The 23,617-nt window shown below is 46.3% G+C and overlaps 1 protein-coding gene across 1 annotated transcript in view; it reads right to left on the bottom strand.

Annotated features, from left to right (window-relative positions):
* LOC111979468 (chromodomain-helicase-DNA-binding protein 7) overlaps positions 1-23,617 on the bottom strand; it is a 54,198-nt gene that overhangs the window by 12,356 nt on the left and 18,225 nt on the right. Inside the window, exons 4-18 of the mRNA XM_070448932.1 lie at positions 18,767-18,943; positions 18,275-18,517; positions 17,760-17,946; positions 16,962-17,172; positions 16,496-16,691; positions 15,976-16,143; positions 15,533-15,712; positions 15,074-15,184; positions 9,304-9,512; positions 7,166-7,365; positions 6,490-6,652; positions 5,646-5,735; positions 2,374-2,477; positions 778-907; positions 393-511 (exon numbers count right to left, since the gene is read on the bottom strand). Of these exons, the coding sequence (XP_070305033.1) occupies positions 393-511; positions 778-907; positions 2,374-2,477; positions 5,646-5,735; positions 6,490-6,652; positions 7,166-7,365; positions 9,304-9,512; positions 15,074-15,184; positions 15,533-15,712; positions 15,976-16,143; positions 16,496-16,691; positions 16,962-17,172; positions 17,760-17,946; positions 18,275-18,517; positions 18,767-18,943 (2,488 nt within the window). The remainder of the gene's footprint in view (positions 1-392; positions 512-777; positions 908-2,373; positions 2,478-5,645; positions 5,736-6,489; positions 6,653-7,165; positions 7,366-9,303; positions 9,513-15,073; positions 15,185-15,532; positions 15,713-15,975; positions 16,144-16,495; positions 16,692-16,961; positions 17,173-17,759; positions 17,947-18,274; positions 18,518-18,766; positions 18,944-23,617) is intronic.

Raw genomic sequence — 23,617 nt, 5'->3', positions numbered from 1 at the left:
GTCTTTCAGCATGACAATGATCCCAAACACACCGCCCGGGCAACGAAGGAGTGGCTTCGTAAGAAGCATTTCAAGGTCCTGGAGTGGCCTAGCCAGTCTCCAGATCGCAACCCCATAGAAAATCTTTGGAGGGAGTTGAAAGTCCATGTTGCCCAGCAACAGCCCCAAAAGATCACTGCTCTAGAGGAGATCTGCATGGAGGAATGGGCCAAAATACCAGCAACAGTGTGTGAAAACCTTACAGAAAACGTTTGACCTCTGTCATTGCCAACAAAGGGTATATAACAAAGTATTGAGATAAACCTTTGTTATTTAGTCAGCACAATTGGTGGCTGACTAAATACTTTTTTGCCCCACTATGACAAAGCTAGACAGGCCAGTCATTCACTTACATTCACCACTCTCAACGTCCACAGTCTCCTCTTTGTCATCCAGGGGTGAGTTCGCGAAGTCCTCCATCTCATCTTTAAAGGTCATGCGGAGAGGCTTGTACTCTGGGTCTTCATCCTCTCTGTACACACAAGAAAACAGGGATGAAAGAAAGAGAAAGAAGAGGGAGAAATTACTCTTCAAATTAAAAACAGAATGAAACAAAGGAGCAGGGAAAAGAGGGGAACACAGGAAAGATAATGGAAAGATGAGGGAGATGGGAGGTTGGAATGAAAAGGAAAAAAAGGTGGTGAGAGAGAAAAGATGAACAAACGGAGAGAGACAGGAGGTGGAAAAGAAGGGGAGGAGGAAAAAAGTGGTGGTGGTGAATATTGGCTAGTGTCTTACCCCTCCGGACCATCTGCCATCATGTCCGCCCCCCTCTGCTCTGCAGCGATGGCCTTGGCGTCGGGCATGCCCACCCGCTCCAAGAAACACAGCGCAGGGTCGGCACGCATCGAGTTATACTTCTCATAGCCTGGATAGACAGACAGGAAGACAGACAGGAAGAGAATGAGAGAAAATGGGTATGACAGTGATTGAATTACCGAGTTCTACTTTTCACATCGGGGGAGGAGGAGAGAGGGAGTGGGTGAGAGATTATTGAATTATTATGACTGGGAACCTACATGCACAGGAACAAGGCCCATAACTAAGTCCAGTTTGAATGACAATTCACATTGAAACTATACAGGCGACACACACGTAGCCGTCAATCACGAAAGACACCGTAGCATCAATCATAAAAGATAACGAAATGCAATGCCAGAAGGATCCACTTGCATACAGAGATAAAACTAAACCATTATGAAGTCCACAATCAGAATAAAACCCAACTGCCATCCGTATCAAACGCAGCTGAAGAGGAGAGAAAAACAGAAAGCATGACACCAGGGCCCAGATGCAGACAGAGGGCAGCGCCTGTTGGAGTGTGTGTCTGACTGGTTGTGTCAGTGGGTGTGTGGGGAAGAAAATCTGTGTCTAAGTGTGTGTGAGGCTTTGCCCAAGTGTGCCAGCGAACGAGAGAGAGATGCCCGTTGAAGTCGTCCAAGCAGAACAGATAAAAGCCTGCAGATCCTACTAAGCACGGCGGTGGGAGGAGGGAGGGAGGGAGGAGGGAGGGAGGATGGAGGCACAGGCTGGACAACCGTGACAGTGAGCAGACCAGACCATCAGCCCCCCCCTCCCCAAAGCCCCCGGCAGAACATCACATTTCAATTAGGATTTATGCGGTGACACATTGTTCCTAACCGCCGCTGCGCCCCGAGCCAAGCGCTAATCATGGGGGGGTTTATAGGCCATCACTCTTCCCTCTTGCAGTCCTGGAGAGTGTGCGTGAGTGTTGTGTGAGACAGTGTGTGTGTACGTTGTGTGCGTGTAGGGTGTGTGAGGCAGAGAGCAGCATCCTCCCCAGGTCTCCCAAGTGAATGAGGATTATGATTAACTATAGGCTAGCTGTATTGTATCCATGTGTGTTTGAGACAGCGCCCGTGTCTGTGTGTGTGTGTGTATGCTCGTCAGGGCTGAGGCACAGGGTGGCAATTACAGAGAATAATGACAATTATCCCAAATTAATATTAATCACCATCAATATAATTACCACTATTAAATCATTACAGCTTCTATCTTGTTTGGCACTGTAATACAATTCAAATGGTCCAATGTAAACCAGCTAGCTCATAGCTAGAAGAGATTAAACAGAAGTGCTTCAACCAACTGTGGTGGACAGAACACTGTCTAACCATGAGGTAGAACACGTCCACAACACCGACAGCCTCTTCTCGGGGGGCTGGACATGGCCACCTATCAATCACCTGATGTCTCACTGAGCCAGCTGTGCTCCGCGGTCGCTAAGGGAACACCAATCAAGCTGAAGAAGCCAGGGGTGTGTGTGTGTGTGTGTGTGTGTGTGTGTGTGTGTGAAGCGGAGGGGTTGGGCTTTACCGTGTTTGAAGACACCGATGAGCAGCGATTTGTCTGCCTTGCTGTCCCACCAATCGGCGGGCACCTCGGCGTGGAAAGGCTGCGGGATCCAGATATCCATTTCACTGTGGGCCCAAACCAAGGAGAGAGAGAGAGACAGACCGAGAGACAGGTGGAGAGACAGGCGGAGAGACAGGCGGAGAGGAAAACGGATTAAAAGGGTCTAAAATCAACACGCAATCATTTAATCTGATGTGTGTCTAATGGGCCCCATCTCCAGGGGTCTGGGAGGAATTATGGTCATTAGACAATTCTGGAACATCTCGACAGAGGCCAAATGGCACCCTATTCACAATATTGTGCTATGACCAGAGCCAAAAGTAGTGCACTATATATGGAATAGGGTGCCATTTGGGAAGTAGACCCATCTGGAAGGAGACATAGGCAGAAGAGGCCTAACACCATCACCCCTACCAGACTACTGTCCACAACACCATCACCCCTACCAGACTACTGTCCCCAACACCATCACCCCTACCAGACTACTGTCCACAGCACCCCACCCTACCAGACTACTGTCCACAACACACACCACCCCTACAGACTACTGTCCAACACCACCATCACCTACCAGACATCTGTCCCCAACACCACATCACCCCTACCAGACTACTGTCCCCAACACCACCATCACCCCTTACCAGACTACTGTCCCCAACACCACCACCACCCTACCAGACTACTGTCCCCAAACACCACCACCTACCCTACCAGACTACTGTCCCCAACACACCATCACCCCTACCAGACTACTGTCCCAACACCACCATCACCCTACCAGACTACTGTCCCAACACCATCACCCCTACAGACTACTGTCCCCACCACCATCACCCCTACCAGACTACTGTCCCCAACACCACACCCCTACCAACTACTGTCCCACACCATCACCCTCTACCAGACCCTGTCCACAACACCACCACCCTACCAGACTAGTCCCAACACCATCACCCCTACCAGACTACTGTCCACAACACCCAACACAACCCTTACAAGACTACTGTCCCCAACACCACCACCATCCCCTACCAGACTACTGTCCCCAACACCATCACCCCTACCAGACTACTGTCCCCAACACCATCACCCCTACCAGACTACTGTCCCCAACACCATCACCCCTACCAGACTACTGTCCCCAACACCATCACCCCTACCAGACTACTGTCCACAACCAACCTACACACCAGATACTGTCCACAAACACACACCCTACACAGACTACTGTCCACAACCCATCACCCCTACCAGACTACTGTCCACAACACCACCACCCCTACCAGACTACTGTCCCAACACCATCACCCCTACCAGACTACTGTCCCACACCACACACCTCCTAGACTACTGTCCCAACACCACACACACCACGCCTACCAGACTACTGCCCACAACACCATCACCCCTACCAGACACTGTCCACAACACCATCACCCCTACCAGACTACTGTCCCCAACACCATCACCCCTACCGACTACTGTCCCAACACCACCACCCTACCAGACTACTGTCCACAACCATCACCCCTACCAGACTACTGTCCCACAACACCACCACCACCCTACCAGACTACTGTCCCAACACTCACCACCTACCAGACTACTGTCCCCAACACCATCACCCCTACCAGACTACTGTCCCCAACACGACTACTGTCCTGATGCCCACAATACAGACATGCTGGCTGGCACATGCACACACACACCTTCATCAACTGGCACATTTATAGGCGTACACAGACGCACACACACACTCTTAGTCACTAACTAGCTGGCACATACACACTACATGACCAAAGGTATGTGGACACCTGCTCGTTGAACAKCTCATTCCAAAATCATGGGCATTAATATGGAGTTGGTCCCCCCCTTTGCTGCTATAACAGCCTCCACTCTTCTGGGAAGGCTTTCCACTAGATGTTGGAATATTTCTGCAGGGACTTGCTTCCATTCAGCCACAAGAGCATTAGTGAGGTTGGGCACTGATGTTGGGCGATTAGGCCTGGCTCGCAGTCAGCGTTGCAATTCATCCCAAAGATGTTTGATGGGTTGAGGTCAGGGCTCTGTGCCGGCCAGTCAAGTTCTTCCACACGATCTCGACAAACCATTTCTGTATGGACCTCGCTTTGTGCACCAGGGCATTGTCATGCTGAAACAAGAAAGGGCCTTCCCCAAACTGTTGCCACAAAGTTGGAAGCACAGAATCGTCTAGAATGTCATTGTATGCTGTAGAATTAAGATTTCCCTTCATTGGAACTAAGGGGCCCAAACCATGAAAAACAGCTCCAGACCATTATTCCTGCTCCAACAAACTTTAAAGTTGGCACTATGCATTCAGGCAGGTAGCATTCTCCTGGCATCCACCAAACCCAGATTCGTCTGTCGGACTGCCAGATGGTGAAGCCAGATGGTGAATCACTTCAGAGAACGTGTTTCCACTGCTCCATAGTCCAATGGCGGCGCGCTTTACAACACTCCAGCCGAYGCTTGGCGTTGTCATGGTGATCTTAGGCTTGTGTGTGTTTGCTCAGCCATGGAAAACCATTTCATGAAACTCCTGACGAACAGTTCTTGTGCTGACGTTGCTTCCAGAGGCAGTTTGGAACTCGGTAGTGAGTGTTGCAACCGAGGAAAGTATATTTTCACGCGCTGCGCGCTTCAGCACTCAGCGGTCCCGTTCTGTGAGCTTCTGTGGCCTACCAACTTCACATCTGAGCTGTTGTTGCTCCTAGACGTTTCAACTTCACAATAACAACACTTACAGTTGACCCGGGGCAGCTCTAGCAGGCCAGAATAATTGGAAAGGTGGCATCCTATGACAGTGCCACGTTGAAAGTCACTATGCTCTTCAGTATTCTAATGCCAATGTTTGTCTATGGAGATCTCATGGCTGTGTGCTCAATTTTATACACGTGTCAGCAATGGGTGTGGCTGAAACAATTTGAAGGGGTGTCCACATACTTTTGTATATATAGTGTATATGCGCGATTACACACTAACTGGCACACATATGCATGCACACAATAACAGCATTTTATTCAGCGTAGTATTCAGCGAAGAGCCTCAGATGCCATCAATACAGAGCACACGTTTCTGCATTATACATGCATGCACATCTGGGTGAGAGGCGGAACGAGGGGATGGAAGAGGGAGAGAGGGAAGATCAAGCAGGCAAGGGCTCGGGTGTGTTGGAGGGAGAGATGAAGAGATGGAGGAGCATGGATGCCAACCTTGAGTCTGTTCCCTCTAGGATCCGGTCGGCTTGGTCACCGATGACTTCCTGTCGCAGATAGTAGAGCATACGGACCCTCAGTAGAACTCTGTGGGAGGGAGAGAGAGGGGAAAGAGGGGGAGGAGAGAGAGAGGAAAGAGAAAGAGGAAAGGGGGGGATATATATAGAGAGAGATTGGAGGGAGAAAGAAAATGATACGGAGAGGGAGGGTAAAAAAAAAAGGAAATAGTGAGTGTTTAACTCTGGTTCGTGCACGTTTGCCAGCAGCAGTAGCTGGGTAGAGCGACAGTAGTGGCTCTTTGGCACGAACCCCTGCCCATCCATCATGCTGCCAGGCCTGATTAGCCACGCTGCGCACCAGCCCCCGCGCCTGACAGATGGCACCACATAATCACCCCTGTGTGTGCCGCCTTTCACCCGCATCCAACAGGTCTGCCTGGCACCTGGCCTGGTGCCAGCCCCAAAAACCTGGCCGTCGCAAAATCTCCCCAACAACAGCAGAGTAGAAAGAAGAAGAGCGGAGAGGAGAAAAGTTGTGACCAAGAAAGGAGGAGGAGGAGTAAATAGGACACTGCCTAGAACTAAACAAAAGACTGAAGTGAAAAGTGTGTTGGTGTCTGTCACTAGCAGCTCATGGGAAATAGGATTACTGGGGACTGTGTTTCTAAATGAAACCACCAACTGTGTTGGCCTATCCATGTGTGGAAACCTGGGCGTTTTGTGTTTGGTTTGAGGTTCGAGGTCAAAGGGCTGACAAAAGGCTCACTTGTTCTTGTGGCGCTTGAACGACATTGTTGGGGTTAGAGGTCAGGATTTGGGGTTAAAGGTCAGTTGTGACTTACTTGTTACAGTGGTGTTTGAGGTGTCTCTTGTAGCTGTCCTCCTGCAGTAGCAGGTCAGGGTTACAGCTGGCCAGCCACTCTGCCCTGGGAAGCTGGGGAGGGGCAGGCGGGGCTGGTTTCCCCTTCTTCCCCTTACGACCCCGCGGTACTGGAGTAGACAGACCTACAGGAGAGGGGGGAGTATAACAATGGGCAGACAAGTCATCTCTTTAAACAAGAGACCTGGGTTGGACAAGTCTAGTATCAGCAAAGACTTGATTATTTATTTAAACAATTTGAAATGGCTATTTGCAAACTATAATTGAAAACAATAGCAACTAATTGGGCCAATTGGGGTCCATGTTTTTAAGCGTTGGCTTCTGAGTGAAACCAATGAGGATTAAGGTCAAGGACAAGTCAAGGAAGTTCAGAATCGGAACCAGTTGGAACCAGACCGCCACAATGTTAGCGTAAGGTCAGGTCAGGAGTCGTGGGGAGGTGGGCTTGAGTGAGGGAGGGACTTAAGTGGTGGGACTGTGAAAAATCCTATGGAATTCAATGGATGTTTATTCACTCTACTCCTACAAGTGGTTATTGGGAGCAGTTCATCAGAGTGTTACTGAGTGGAAAGTGTGTGTTTGTTATGTTGTAGCTAAGCTATGGTTGTGCTGCGGTAGGAGTGTGTAGGGATACATACCGGAGTGGTTGGTGAGTGTGCGGCTCTGTCCGTCCTCAGAGGGCGTGATGAGGTCCCAGATGAAGCGCTTGATGTTCTCGTCGCCACGGTAGTGCAGCAGGCAGTAGGCCAGCAGGGCGCGGCAGATGGTCTCCACGTCTTGCTCCTGCAGGGGCCGCTTGAAACGCCCGCGGGACAGGATGTCTCCCCAGCGACCCCACCTAGCAGGGAGGAGAGAGGGATGAGAGAGAGAGGGAGGAGAGAGAGAGGGGAATTTAGTCTGTCTGGATTATTATAATTTATCCCGATGATTGACATTTAGTCTCGGGCTGGGAGGTTTCATAGTTACATCCCTCCCCATCCACTACAGTAAATGAAGAGAGGAGGGGGTAGGTGTGGATGGGGCTGTGTTATGTCTGACTCTCTGAACTTCAACCACGGTCCAATGTCACACCGTGATCTGATTCCGTGACACAGTTCGTTCATGACTGCACACTCAACTAACTGACATCACATCTCCCTACTGTGGGAGACCCAGAGCAGAACACCAACAAGTGACAACCGACCGAAGACTCGTCTCTCCCTAAATGCTTTTACACAACGGTGAGATAACCCTAGTTGGCATGCAACCCACCAACACCTAAATTCGAGTACAATCAATTTGACTTTGTGTGTGTTTGGGGGTCGATGGAGACTAGGCCTGGGTTAGTGAGGGGGATAGAGAGAGGGAATCAACGGCAGTAGCGTCAGTTGAGGGGAAGAGTCCTCAGATGTGATGGCTCTATAATTTCTATAAACAACCCCACCGCTGGTCAGACGTGGTTGGTGCGTGCAGCCAGCCGTAATCTGTCACTGTAGAAGGCAGTCGGGCACGGTGACTAATAGTGTGGGTGTGTGTGTCGGGTCACTGTGCATGTGTGTGTCGGGTCACTGTGCATGTGTGTATCGGGTCACTGTGCRTGTGTGTATCGGGTCACTGTGCRTGTGTGTATCGGGTCACTGTGCGTGTGTGTATCGGGTCACTGTGCGTGTGTTTGTGATTGGTTCACTGTGCGGGTGTTGGGTCATATTAGGAGTGCATGCAAGATGGATCTGGGCTCGTGTGTGTGCAAGTACGCAGGCATGTTTAATGGTCCCATGTGTGTCGGAGCCTCAGATTGCTGTGTATGTTAAATGACCCTACATGTGAGTGGACAAGCATTAGCACTCTGTGACCATTATTTCCCCCCAGACCACTGCAGCATGTGTTTAGCCACTGAGGCAAGCACACATCCTCAACCTCATCATACTTCAAGGACCTGGCAGCCGATAAACCAGACAGGATATGACATCTCTCAGGTAAACTTCCTGAGCGAGAAGATGTAGATATGGTAATATCCCTCTGGTAGGCTTGTGGCAGTGTCTGACATATTTCTTACATCCCCTGCAGTCTCAGGAGTCTAGCGGTAGATATTGGAATGGGCACGTCTCCATACCAAATTTACCACTATGGCAAAATCAAGTCGATCRCCTAGTCTGTCAAGACTGCAAAATGGATAGTTAACCAAATCATTAAAAACCTACTAAATTCGCTCAGGTCTACGAGGGGTATGTAGTAGAGGTGTGCCAACCTGCCCATACTCTTAATCGTATCTGTAAATTGACAGTCGGATTGGATGATACTAGTGATGATCAGAACCCTCTCCCCGCTAGTTAGATATTATGCACATTGATAGCTTGCTATCATAGTATTAGGCTAGCAGGAGGCAGCAGCAATCTAAATGATCAAACCGAAAGAGAAGTGATTGGGTGAAATTTTTAAACAAGCGAGTGAACACAGAAATACAGCTCCAATCAAAGCAGCAGGATCAGCGTACAGCCCGCCCTTCTATTTACAAACAGAMAAACTAGCCAGTTGAGTTTAGACTACGTAGCACTTCGCACTTGATTGAAATATGTAAGTTGGCACCCATAAATAAAAGTTTTAGATCACAGACAATTACAAAAAAAAAATATCAGGAAAATATCAGGAAAATTGCTCATATCCTTTACGATACCCGTTTTGTCCGACTTCTCGGCACGCCCCTAGTATCTAGAGTTACCCTTCCAAAAGGGCCAGGGTTTAGAGAACAGTCAACCTTTCTGAAAGACTAACAAACATGTTAGAGATGTCCACTCACCCATAAACCAGCAGGTTCTTCTCCACCCTGAAGCACTCGCTGCGGGGGTACCCGTGAGCTCGGTCCTGGGGCCGCCTGGGTTTGGTCAAGGGCTTCTCGTTCTCGCCGTCACTTTCCAGCTCGGAGAACTCGGCCAATTCGTCCTCCTTCATCGAGCTGTAGTGGCGTGTCTGCTTCCGCACCCTCGGAGTGTCAATCACAAGGGTGTTCTTGGAGRAAAAAAATGTGTCAAAAAACCCCAATCACACTTTCCTCTCCTCCATCTCCCAAGTGTTAAAATGCTAAAAAAAGGGTAGCATGTTGTTTTTTTATTATTGACCTCATTAGCATAGTTTCCCTGCTATGCTCAATATAGCTATAAAAAAAACAGCTGACGTGTCTGTTTATGCGGCTGGATTAAGTGCTATACTCCAGGGCCCTTCAGGAGAGGGAGCGGCGTAGGGTAGAGGAGAGGAGAGAAAAGGACTTGCTTTAGACTGACTAAGTGATGTCTCTGTTCCCCTCCGGAGGCAGCATAAGCTGCTTAATGCCTCTGGGTCCACTGAAGAGGGGAACGCAGGGTAATTAAAGAATATAAAGAGATTCCCACGGCCACCATTTTAAATTAGCTCGCCGTAGCCCAGTTATGACTGGGKCTCCACACATGGCTAGCCTGGGGTAATAAGACAAATTAATTAACGCTTTAGATTTGCGTATGAGGGAGAGAATACCACTGACCTCCGATATTGTAATGTGGCGTCTACAGGGAGGGGAAATGCTGGTTAAGAGCGTTGGGCCAGTAACCGAAAGGTTGCTGGTTTCAAATCCCGAGCCGACAAGGTGAAATAATCTGCCGTTCTGCCCATTAGCAAGGCAGTTAACCCCCTAAAGTCGATGTCCRTGCGGAAATCTAATTAGATTAATACAAAAATCTATTTAAGTTAGATGTTTTTTTGTTGCATTGGATGAATATTATTTATCGGCTTTTCTATTGATTTATTTTATCATCAGACAAAAGCCGGCTATTACCGGCTAATGGAAACCCTTGCATCGGCTACATCTTGATTTACCCAGTTTATCAATCAAGATTTACCATTAAAATAAATTACCACCATTATGTGGTTGTAGTTATATTGGTAAAAACAAAATTCAAATTGATTGTAAACTCAGCAAAAAAAGAAACGTCCTCTCACTGTCAACTGTGTTTATTATCAGCAAACTTGTGACTAACAAATGGAATAATGTGTCCCTGAACAAAGGGGGGGGGGGGGGGGGGTCAAAATCAAAAGTCAGTATCTGGTGTGGCCACCAGCTGCATTAAGTTTATGCTGTGCATCTGCTCATGGACTGCACCAGATTTGCCAGTTCTTGCTGTGAGATGTTACCCCACTCTTCCACCAAGGCACCTGCAAGTTCCCGGACATTTCTGGGGGGGGGGGGGGGATGGATCCACAGGACCCAGACATGCTCAATGGGATTCGAGATCCGGGCTCTTTGCTGGCCATGGCAGAACACTGACATTCCTGTCTTGCAGGAAATTACGCACAGAACGAGCAGTATGGCTGGTGGTATTGTCATGCTGGAGGGTCATATCAGGATGAGCCTGCAGGAAGGGTACCACATGAGGGATGAGGATGTCTTCCCTGTAACGCACAGCGTTGAGATTGCCTGCAATGACAACAAGCTCAGTCCGATGATGCTATGGCACACTGCCCCAGACCATGACGGACCCTCCACCTCCAAATCGATCCCGCTCCAGAGTACAGGCCTCGGTGTAACGTTCATTCCTTCGATGATAAACGCGAATCYGACCACCACCCCTGGTGAGACAAAACTGCGACTCGTCAGTGAAGAGCACTTTTTGCCAGTACTGTCTGGTCCAGCGACGGTGGGTTTGTGCCCATAGGCGACGTTGTTGCCGGTGATGTTTGGTGAGGACCTGCCTTACAACAGGCCTACAAGCCCACTGTCCAGCCTTTCTCAGCCTATTGCGGACAGTCTGAGCACTGATGGAGGTATTTGTGGGTTCCTGGTGTAACTCCGGCAGTTGTTGCCATCCTGTACCTGTCCCACAGGTGTGATGTTCGGATGTACCGATCCTGTGCAGGTGTTGTTACATGTGATTTGCCACTGCGAGGACGATCAGCTGTCCGTCCTGTCTCCCTGTAGCGCTGTCTTAGGCGTGTCATGACWYTGGCCTGTTGGTGAGGTTTATGACCCCCATAAATACCTTTCCCCCCTTTCCTCTCTCACTAGTCTACAGAGTGACTCTTGGAAAGCCCTTTGTTAACAGAGAGTCGGGTAACATCAAAAGGGTGGTGAACAGAACCATATTTTGGTAATCCAACCAGTTGAAAGTGTCCGTTGGTACTTAAAGAATATGATGTCAGATCAGTTGTCATCTGAGACATTCTTACTGATGATAGGACGACAAACTGTATCTTGGAAAGTCTACACATTCTAGTTAACAGATTCACATGGAATTGTTGTGCAATTTAAATGTTTAACTTCTTTGGGGTAGGGGGCAGTATTTTCACGTCYGGATGAAAAGCATGCCCAGAGTAAACGGCCTGCTACAAAGCCATGAAAGCTAGAATATGCATATTATTAGGATAGAAAACACTCTGAAGTTTATAAAACTGTTTGAATGATGTCTGTGAGTATAACAGAACTCATATGGCAGGCAAAAACCTGAGAAAAAATCCAACCAGGAAGTGGGAAATCTGAGATTGGTGGGTTTTCAACTCAGCTCCTATTGAAGATAGTGGGATATTGGTAATGTTGCACTTCCTAAGGCTTCCATTAGATGTCAACAGTCTTTAGAACTTTGTCTGATGCCTCTACTGTGAAGTGGGAGCGAATGAGACGGGAATGAGTCAGAGGTTTGCCAGCAGCCACGAGCTGACCATGCGCGTTCACATGAGAGTTTGCTCCCGTTCCATTTGCTTTTCTGAAGACAAAGGAATTATGTTAAAAACATCCTAAAGATTGATTCAATACATGGTTTGACATGTTTCTACTGACTGTTATGGAACTTTTTGACATTGTCTGCTTTTAGTGAACGCGCTTCRTGACTTTGGATTTGTTTACCAAACGTGCTAACAAAAGTAACTATTTGGACAAAAATCATGTACATTACCAAACAAAACAAAAATKTATTGTGGAAGTGGGAGTCCTGGGAGTGCATTGCGACGAAGATCAGCAAAGGTAAGTGAAGACTTATAAATGTTACTTCTGACTTCTGTTGACTGCATAATATAGCGGATATATTTGGGTCTTGATTGGGCTCTGAGCGCCGACTCAGATTATTGCCTGGTTTGCTTTTTCCGTAAAGCTTTTTTGAAATCTGACACAGCGGTTGCATTAAGGAGAAGTGCATCTAAAATTCCATGCATAACAGTTGTATCTTTTAGCTATGTTTATTATGACTATTCCTGTAAATTTATGTGGCTCTCTGCAAAATCAAAGGATGTTTTGGAACTTCTGAACGTAAGGCGCCAATGTAAACTCAGATTTTTGGATATAAATATGAACTTTACAGAACAAAACATACATGTATTGTGTAACATGAAGTCCTTTGAGTGTCATCTGATGAAGATCAAAGGTTAGTGATTGATTTTATCTATATTTCTGCTTTTTGTGAATCCTCTCTTTGGCTGGAAAAATGGCTGTGTTTTTCTGTGAAGAGGCACTCACCTAACATAATCGTTTGGTTTGCTTTTGTCGTAAAGCCTTTTTGAAATCGGACACTGTGGCTGGATTTACAACAAGTGTATCTTTAAAATGGTGTAAAATACATGTATGTTTGAGGAATTTTAATTATGGGATTTCTGTTGTTTTGAATTTGCCGCCCTGCAGTTTCACTGGCTGTTGAAGAGGTGGGACGCTACCGTCTCACCTACCCTAGAGAGGTTAAATATGAAACTATTTGTGAAAAGATTAAATGTAATTTTAGCTTCTAAATGAGAGAATTGTTTCCATAAGTTAAATTCTGTTCACTCCGTGGCCCCGCCCAAGTGAACAGACATTGGTTGTAAACTATGAAACACGCCCTTCTCTCCCCACTACATAARCCCCTGTTAACGAAATTAACATGTGTGTTCCCGAGGACGACGGTCCATACGTTAAAAGGGCTAATATCAAACTACAGAACTAAGCCAACTTCAGCGTGGGCATAAAGTATGGCAACTTGGTATGAACTTTGAACTCTTATTCACTAAAGAAGTGATACCTCCTAGCCATTGAGTGAGCAGCAGCAGCAAAGTATCTCTTCTACCAAACACACGACGGTAYGACAACATATCTGTTCTACCACAAGACATATTCTTCAAAGGACAAGGGAGATCTCTGTTGGGCCACACGGCCTTCCATCTACAACCAACCTATTGAAGCACCGCTCAGAGTAAATATTTCTTGCATTTTCCTTTTCCAAAWGRGCGGTTATTTAGAATGCATAAGATTCTGTATTTACGATAGCAAGGTCCGATCAGAGACCAAATTCCTTTTTTCCTCAGTCTTCCCGCACTTTCATTCAAAACCCAACCCCCTTTCTTTGTGTAACCAGCCGTCATATCTTTTCCGTCCGCTAGGGACGTTTTMTTTTATGACATAATTAGTAATCAATGTATGACCCAWCCTGTGTATGTGTAATTCTGTGTGATTGTTTAGGTATTTAGTAAATAAATAATGAAACCAAATTTTGCATTGCTGATTCAACTTGTTAGCCAGGGTTCGTGAAGATAASCAAGAATTCTACGACTTCAGAAGAGACTGAATAAGGTGACGATTAAGAATTGACCGCTATTGATGTAAAAGATTATCAGGTGTTTAAGAGTTTATTCGGAAGATAACAGCTCTATAAATATTATTTCGTGGTGCCCCTCCTCTCTAGTTAATTACATTTACATGATTAGTTCAATCAGGTAAAATTAATTACAGAGAAATRATTTTATAGAATAGCAAGTCATATCACTTAATCCGGCATAGCAAAGACACGACAGGTGTCTCACAGTACACACATTGCAATTTATTGCCCTGGCCACATCTGCAGTCCTCATGCCTCCTTGCAGCATGCCTAAGGCACATTCAGTCAGATGAGCAGGGACCCTGGGCATCTTTCTTTTGGTGTTTTTCAGATTCAGTAGAAAGGCCTCTTTAGTGTCCTAAGTTTTCATAACTGTGACCTTAATTGYCTACCGTCTGTAAGCTGTTAGTGTCTAAAYGACCGTTCCACAGGTGCATGTTCATTAATTGTTTATGGTTCATTGAACAAGCGTGTGAAACAGTGATTAAACCCTTTACAATGAAGATCTGTGAAGTTATTTGGATTTTTAAGAATTATCTTTGAAAGACAGGGTCCTGAAAAGGGAGGTTTCTTTTTATGCTGAGTATATAATTGATTTATTAATGCATACATGGATGTCTCTGAAAAACATTGACGTAAAAAAATTCAAATGTAATGATATTGAACTCAAAAGATACCCAAAGATTAAACAGAGCAGTAGCTAAGTTTATCTGTCTGGATCAAGTGCCACTGTGACTTTGGCTAATTAGCCTTCTTGTTTTTGCCTTGGTATCATTTTGGAATAGAGTATCTTGATGGTATCTAATATCGTGATATTAAACCTGGTATTGGTATCAAAGTCAAAATGCTGGTATCGTGATAACACTACCGGTTACAGTTCAACCCTCAGCATTTTTTTTTTGCATTCCTTGGGAGACAAATACTGACCAAGCCAAGTCTTTGCCCCTTAGGTCATCCCTGTTACACTACATTTCCCACAAAGCTCACCCGTCCATTGATGGCTTCCATGTCGAGCTCTGCCTTCTTGGCCCACTTCTGCCAGAAGTCCGGGTCCTCCAGGGAAATGTCCGTCCTGTTCCCAGCAGCCACAAAACTCGCCTGGGGAGAARGGTAAAAGAAGAAATGGTCCCAACGGTGAATCTCCTGAATGCATTTTCTCCGCCTTTCTTTTCCAACTACGCTTTTGATCTCAAATAAGTGCAGCTGGGTTGGTCACTGGAACAAGCTCCCACTGACACTGCACGATTCTGAAAGAGCCTGGCTCTCTACTGGTAATGAGCATAGAAATAGAATTACTAGAATGAGCCATCAGTACACCTAGACCCATTGACTTGAATGGGAAATCTGTTCTAGTAATTCAATTCCTATGTTACTGACCACTAAAATGAAGGAACACGCTACAAAAAGGGTGCTAAGAACACATGGGAGACAGCGTATTGAAGCTACCTTGGCGAAGGTGGACCCCTTGCCCTCGGACTCAATGGTGATGGTCTGGGTTCGTCTCAGGAGGATCTGGTCAATGTCCTCTTCGCAGAACTTCGAGCCCTCGTCCTCCTCGTCCATCAGAGCTCCGTAGGCTCCTTTACGGAGGAGGTCCTCCACCTCCTTCTTAGACAGCTGTGGAACCTGAGGTGGTGGAGCACATTTGAAGGTTTAGACTACTGAGCTCAGCATATCAACAATATTAATATCAACCTTTATTAAGACAATTAAGTATGGTTGAGAAGAACCTCTCTTCACAAAGGCAGGTGAGCAATCTGTTTTAGAGATGTATTCAACAGGGGCGCACACAGAACGTCAAAMAACAATACTAACATGTCCCCAAGCCTGGTCTTACTAATTAACTGTGTCAGAGCTGTGTTAACTGTGCGTGTGTTTGTGTGTCTTACCCCGTTGGCTGCGTTTTCTCGGCCACTCATGGACTGCAGCACAGCCTTGTCGAGGCCCAGCTTGAGGCTGGCCTTGTCAAACATCTCCCTCTCATAGGAGTTCCTGGTGATCAGCCTGTAGATCTTCACTGCCTTGCTCTGGCCAATCCTGTGGCATCTGGCTTGCGCCTGAGCGAGGGAGAGGAAAAGAGAGCGAGAGATATGGAGAAAAAAAAAATTGCTTAGATTGAGTAAAGCATAGACCAACTGACAACAAACAAAGTCATGTAATGGTGTACCAGTGGTGTGATAACATTGTTTGTTTCCTGTTTTTCTTGTTTTATGAGTTTCTATGAACCTGTGTACTGCGTTTTGACATGTGTCTCGACTGTATCTTAACAGGACTGTCTTCTTTCAAAGTTTACTGAAGTAGCACTGTATTTACCTGTGTAGTAGTGACCACAGTATTYCATAAATTGCATCTTCAACTTGAGTACTTAACAAAGTGGTAACGCTCTATTTGCAAGCCCAGCCCACTCACCTGTAAGTCATTCTGGGGGTTCCAATCCGAGTCAAAGATGATGCAGGTGTCGGCAGCGGTCAGGTTGATGCCCAGGCCTCCAGCCCGGGTACACAGCAGGAAGACAAAGCGGTCAGAGTCCGGACGAGAGAAGCGGTCGATCGCAGCCTGCCGGAGGTTACCCCTCACACGGCCGTCGATACGCTCATACGGGTACCTGGTCGGATGGAGACAGTCATAGTCAGCTTTATCAACAGATTCAACACAATCAGAAAAAACAACCCACATTTCTGACTTTGTCATTGATGTGCTCGCGCAGATGACTAGTAAAATACATTACATTTATATATAGTATGAATTTGGCACACAGGGCCCCAGTTTCAGTCCCCCGGGTTAGGTAAGAGTGGAATGGAAGAGAAAATCTGGGAGAGAACATAAAAGGGGTACTTCAAATCAAATCTTCAGGGGTAAAAGATCAGATCTGTACCGTTTCTGGATGAGGTAGTCCTCCAGGATGTCCAGGCAGCGCACCATCTGGGAGAAGACGAGGACCCTGTGTCCCCCGGCCTTCAGCTTGGGCAGCAGCTTGTCGATCAGCACCAGCTTGCCCGCTGCCTGGATCATGGCCTGTAGGTGGAATTGGGGCATCTCGGCATGGTGGTTCTCACGGAAGTCGTCCAGGATCTTCTCCTCTGCACCTAGAACATCATAAAACAAACGGCCATGCATCAGAATCATTCAAAGCAGTGAGACTAAACCCAGCAAGTTCACAAACCAACCCAAGTACTAACAGAGGGCACGTCCTGTGCCCCACCCAAGACAAATCAACACTCAGAGCATCCAAAATAAACACTTTAAGCCAAAAGACTGAGTGAGGACTATGTTAGTGTGTGTTAAGCCTTCCGCATGCTTCGGTTGGCACTTAGCTAAACCTGAACGAATGTGTTCACATACTCCCTTAGAAGACCTTCGCTTGAAAAATGTGAGAGAAAAAAAGCAGCAATAGTACTGTTTGTCCATCTTGGAGATGCCGTAGCCAGTATAAACGACCRAATTCATCTAAGATAACTCAAGAAAACTGTCATTCATTTAAACTTGTTTGTCGAGGAGATCTTAGACCAATCAACAACGAAGGGACGTAGACTTCGAGAAAAAATGTAGCGTGCACGAACAGCTGAAAAAACCTTTGCCGAAGACCAAAACGTCACAAACTGTTGTCATAATATATGCATAAACTGTTCCGGATGGGAAGCATGCGGACGCCTTTCGTGTGCGTGTTCCGTACCATTGATGAGGTAGGGGTGGTTGCAGCACTTCCTCAGCTCCATCATGGTGTTGAGCAGGTTGGGGACCTGTGCACCTCCGCCTCCCCATGCGCCACCTCCTCCTCCCGGTCCTCCTTTAGACAGGAAGGAGAAGTTCTTCTCCAGGATGGCCCGGTAGTACTTCTTCTGGATGTTGGTCAGCTCCACCTGAGAACAGGAGATGGGAACGAAATCAGTTAGGTAAACTCAGTGGAGAGAAATGACATCAGTTAGGTAAACTCAGTGGAGAGAAATGACATCAGTTAGGTAAACTCAGTGGAGAGAAATGACATCAGTTAGGTAAACTCAGTGGAGAGAAATGACATCAGTTAGGTAAACTCAGTGGAGAGAAATGACATCAGTTAGGTAAACTCAGTGGAGAGAAATGACATCAGTTAGGTAAACTCAGTGGAGAGAAATGACATCAGTTAGGTAAACTCAGTGGAGAGAAATGACATCATTTGACCATGGGGAGCACACACACAAAGTCAAACACCTCAATGATGGTCTCCTCCTTGGGGGCCAGGTTCTTCTCCACGTCCTCCTTGAGACGTCGCAGCATCATGGGCTTCAGGATGGCCTGCAGCTTCTGGACCTGCTCCTCAGTCTTGAGGTCTCCAAACTCCTGCATGAAGGTGTTCTCCGAGGGGAAGCGTTCCGGTTCCAGGAAGTTGAGCAGACTGAAGAGCTCCTCCACCGTGTTCTGCAGGGGCGTCCCGGTCAGCAGCACCTTGTGCTCCTTTACAGAGGGAGAGGAGGACTTGGTTTTTACTATACTTAGGTCCTTCCAGTACATCATTATAGATGGTTTTTTACTACTCCTGTGATAGGAGAGGACAAAGGGGGAAACGTCCCATTGATGTCCATAAAATATGAACATTTTATCAATAACTATTGCTTATTTTCCAACAGGTTCAATGGCAAGTCTTCCAAAAAAACACAGGAGAAATGGAAGTTAACAACTAGACATCTCTCCATGTCAACTCACCATGTCCATCATCTTGAGACCCTCCAGCAGTTTGCAGTTCCTGTTCTTGAGGCGGTGAGCCTCGTCGATGACCACACAGCGCCACGGGACGCTGCGCAGCTCCGGACAGTCTGTCAGAATCATCTCAAATGTGGTGATGACCGCATGGAATTTGTACGCTCCCTTTATCACACGACCCTGAAGATGGAGGGAGGAGAAGAGGGAGAGCGAGGTCAGAACACAGGGAAGAGCGTCATGGTGTATGGCCAGTAGTTTTTCCTACTTGACTCAATCGGGAAAACTCTGGACCCTGGTCAGGGAAATCTGGCCTTTGGTCAATTTACTGAATCAAAATGGACTCAACATACAATGTAATAAACATATTTTCTCAAGTATGAGGACCATACCATTTAAATGCTAAACTACTCCACTAGCCATTTAAATGTGGAAACCTACTCACCAACCATTTAAATGTGTAAACCTAGCTCCACTAGCCATTTAAGATGTGGAACCTACTCCACCACCCATTTAAATGTGTAAAACCCGCTACTCCACAACCATTTAAATTGTGTAAAACCTACTCCACTAACCATTTAAATGTGTAAACCTACTCCACTAACCATTTAATGTGTAAACCTACTTCCACTAGCCATTTAAATGTGTAAACCTACTCCACAACCATTTTAAATGTGTAAACCTACTCCACTAACCATTTAAATGTGTAAACCTACTCCACTAACCATTTAAATGTGTAAACCTACTCCCGACTAAATTTTAAAAATGTGGAAACCTACTCCACTACCATTTAATATGTGTGTAACCTACTCCACACAACCATTTAAATGTGGAAAACCTACTCCCTACACCATTTAAATGTGAAACCTACTCCACTAACCCATTTAAATGTGGAAACCTACTCCCACTACCATTTAAATGTGGAAACCTACTCCACCAGCCATTTAAATGTGGAAACTATCCACTACCATTTAAATGTGGAACCTACTCCACTAACCATTAAATGTGTAAACCTACTCCACTAACCATTTAAATGTGAAACCTCTCCCTACCATTTTAATCATGAATGAACCTACTCCACATGCCATTTAAATGTGTAACCTACTCCACCAACCATTTAAATGTGTAACACTACTCAACCAACCATTTAAATGTGTAACTACCACTCGCATTTAAATGTTGTAAACCTACTCCACTAGCGCATTAATGTGTAGAACCTACTCACTAACCATTTAAATGTGTAAACCTACTCCACTAACCATTTAAATGTGTAAACCTACTCACTAAACCATTTACATGTGTAAACTACTCCACTAAACCATTTAAATGTGTACCTACTGCCACCAACCATTTAAATGTGTAAAGCCTACTCCACCAGCCATTTAATCGTGGAAACCTACTCCACAGCCATTTAAATGTGAAACCTACTCACCTCCACCACGCATTAAATGTGGAACATACCTCCACTAACCATTTAAATGTGGAAACCTACTCCACTAACCATTTAAATGTGGAAACCTACTCCACTTAACCATTAAATTAAATTGTGGGTCCAGGAACGTCTAGTAACGCAGTGCGTGTTTTTAGCGTTGCTCAACGTCATGAAGCGCTGTATGATGAAGCGCACGATTCTGCGCTATAAATGTGTAAACCTACTACCAGCCCATTTGAAAATAGTGGAAACCTACTTCACCAGACCAGTGTCTGAGATAGTGTGGGACCTACTGCCATGTAAACGCTTTAAATAAAACCTACTCCCACCAACCATTTAAATGGTGGAGATAACATACTCCACTAACGCATTGTAAATTGCTAACCTACTCCACTACCCTTATGTGAAATGTGTAAACCTACTCACTAGCCATTTAAAATGTGTAAAACTCTACTCCACTAACCATTTAGACTGTGTAGAACCTACTCACTAACCATGTTAAACTTGTTAAACCTACTCCACTAACATTTAAAATGTGTAAACCTACTCCACTAACGCATTAATTTATTAAATGGTGTAAAACCTACTTGCCACTAGACCATTTAAAATGTGGTAAAGCCACTACTTCCACCACGCAACCAATTTAAATGTGTAAACCTACTGAGCCAATGGCCAGTTTAATGTGGAAACCGAGCTCCACGACTCAGCCATTTAAATTATGTGTAAACCTATAACTGCCAATCCAATCCGAGAGTGATATCGTAAAAGCACTGTGGAAAGCATACTCCACTAAAACTCATTTAAATCGCTGGAAACCTTAACTCGCACTGTATGCGCGCATTTGTTAGAATGTGGAACCTACCTCGAGGGGTAGAAACCTACATGTTATAAATGTGGAAACGTTCTGCGAGAAGTCGACAACTCCACGCGCGTGCAGATGAATGTGTGGTAAAGCTCTCCAACCAGCCATTGGTAAAAGTGGATAGACCGTGTGATCCGCATTAACAAGTGTGAGGTAAACTGCACCCAGCCATGTTTGAAATGTGGGAAACCCACTACTCACACTAACCATTTAAATGTGTACAAGCCTACCTTCCACCACCATTTAAAATGGTGGAAACAAACCGTTACTTTCCACAACCTCATTTAAATGTGGAAACCTACTGCCATAAAGCCATGTTAAATGTGGAACCTGACTCACACTAACCATTTAAAACATGCTGGAAACCTAACTCCACTGTAAGGACCATTTTCCGATGTGGCTACAACCTGACTCCACTACACTCATTTAAATGTGGGAAACTCTAACGTCCGACTCCTTCAGCCTCAATATACTTGAGAAGCAATATGTTTACTAGAATTCGATTAGTGTGGTTGAAGGTCGCATGTTTGAGTTCAGTAATTGACCAAAGGATGAAGGCAGAATTTCCGCTGACCAGGGTCCATTGTGTCGCTGCATGTTATAGGTCATCTGTCGCGATTGAGTCAACGTCAGAGGAGAAACGCGAAAAACTACTGCCATACACCATGAACGAGCCCTGTCGCCTCAGGCTGTTCTGGACCTCGCCTCTCCCTCTTTTCTCCTCCCTCCATCTTCCAGGGGTCGTGTGATAAAGGGAGCGTACAGCAACTTCCAGTGGCGGGTCATCACCAACCCATTTTGAGATGAATTCCTGGACGAGAACTGTAGCTGCGCCAACGGAGGGTTTATGGCAATTCGGCACGCGACAACCTATCATGCCTTGGCGTCCCGTGTGTCGCTGTGTGGCGTCCATAGTCGCTTCGAGCAGCGACGAGGAGCTTGCACGCCCCTCAAGAAACAGGAACGCAAACTGCTGCTGGAGGGTGCTGCAAAGCGTTCCAAGAATGAAATGGATCATGTGGAGTCTTTGACAGTGGAGAGTGCTCGTCACCGTTGTGTGAACTGTGCCATTTCTCATTTGGTATAGTTTTTTTAGTTTGGAAGCACTTGTGGACCCACTTCGAACGCTGTTGTGATAAATAAGCAATGAGTCTATATGATGTAAAATGTTCATTCATCGCACTCTTTTATGGGAAACGCCCAAGAACCACGATTTCAATGGGCGTACGTTCATACCCCATAAAGCGCCCACCCTCTGTCTGTCTGCTCTACCCCAGTATTCACAGGGATAGTTAAAAAACAGATGGAATGCGCTATGGTGATGCGAGACGCTGGGCAGGACCCGTAAGGAATAAAGTGAAAGCACTTAACCAAGTCCCGCTGCAAGGCGTGCCCCTCCTCGCTAAAGGGAGCAGACCAAAGGTCTGGCTGGACGACCGTGGTGAACGGCCCCTGCAGAACACGGTGGAGCAGCTCTTCAGTCTGCTCAACCTTTCCTGGAACCCGGAACGCTTCCCCTGGACGGAACACCTTCAGAGCTCGAGGCCAGGATTTGGAGAACCTAAGAACTGAAGGAGCATGGGTAGGAGTATTTTTCACCCCCCAGAAGAAAAAGTTCTCAGGCCGAATGCCTGGAAGCCCACATGATGCTGCGAGACGTCTCAAGGGTGAGTGACGTGGAGACAGAAACTGGCCTCCCAAGGAGGAGGACCATGCATTGAGGTGTTTTGACTTTTGGTGTGTGCTCCCCATTGGCTCGAATAATGTAGTATTTCTTCGAGGTTTTGCAACTGAGTCAATTCTTCCATGCGTTACCTAACTGATGGTCATTTCTCTCACTGAGTCTTACCTAACTGATGTCATTTCTCTCCACTGAGTTTTTAACTACGATGTCATTTCTCTCCACTGAGTTTACCTAACTATGTCATTTCTCTCCACTGAGTTTACCTAACTGATGTCCATTTCTCCTCCACTGAGTTACCTAACTGATTCGTTCCCATCTCCTGTTCTCAGGTGGAGCTACAACATCCAGAAGAAGTACTACCGGGCCATCCTGGAGAAGAACTTCTCCTTTCCTGCTAAAGGAGGACCGGGAGGAGGAGGTGGCGCAATGGGGAGGCGGAGGTGCACAGGTCCCAACCTGCTCAACACCATGATGGAGCTGAGGAAGTGCTGCAACCACCCCTACCTCATCAATGGTACGGAACACGCACACGAAAAGGCGTCCGCATGCTTCCCATCCGGAACAGTTTATGCATATATTATGACAAACAGTTGTGACGTTTTGGTCTTCGCAAAGGTTTTTTTCAGCTGTTCGTGCACGCTACATTTTTTCTCGAAGTCTACGTCCCTTCGTTGTTGATTGGTCTAAGATCTCCTCGACAAACAAGTTTTAAATGAATGACAGTTTTCTTGAGTTATCTTAGATGAATTCTGGTCGTTTATACTGGCTACGGCATCTCCAAGATGGCAACAGTAACTATTGCTGCTTTTTTTCTCTCACATTTTTCAAGCGAAGGTCTTCTAAGGAGTATGTGAACACATTTTTTTTTTTTTTTTTTTT

Source organism: Salvelinus sp. IW2-2015, linkage group LG19, assembly GCF_002910315.2.
Source record: "Salvelinus sp. IW2-2015 linkage group LG19, ASM291031v2, whole genome shotgun sequence".
NCBI classification, from domain to species: domain Eukaryota; kingdom Metazoa; phylum Chordata; class Actinopteri; order Salmoniformes; family Salmonidae; genus Salvelinus; species Salvelinus sp. IW2-2015.
This window is presented reverse-complemented; position numbering and strand designations above follow the sequence as displayed.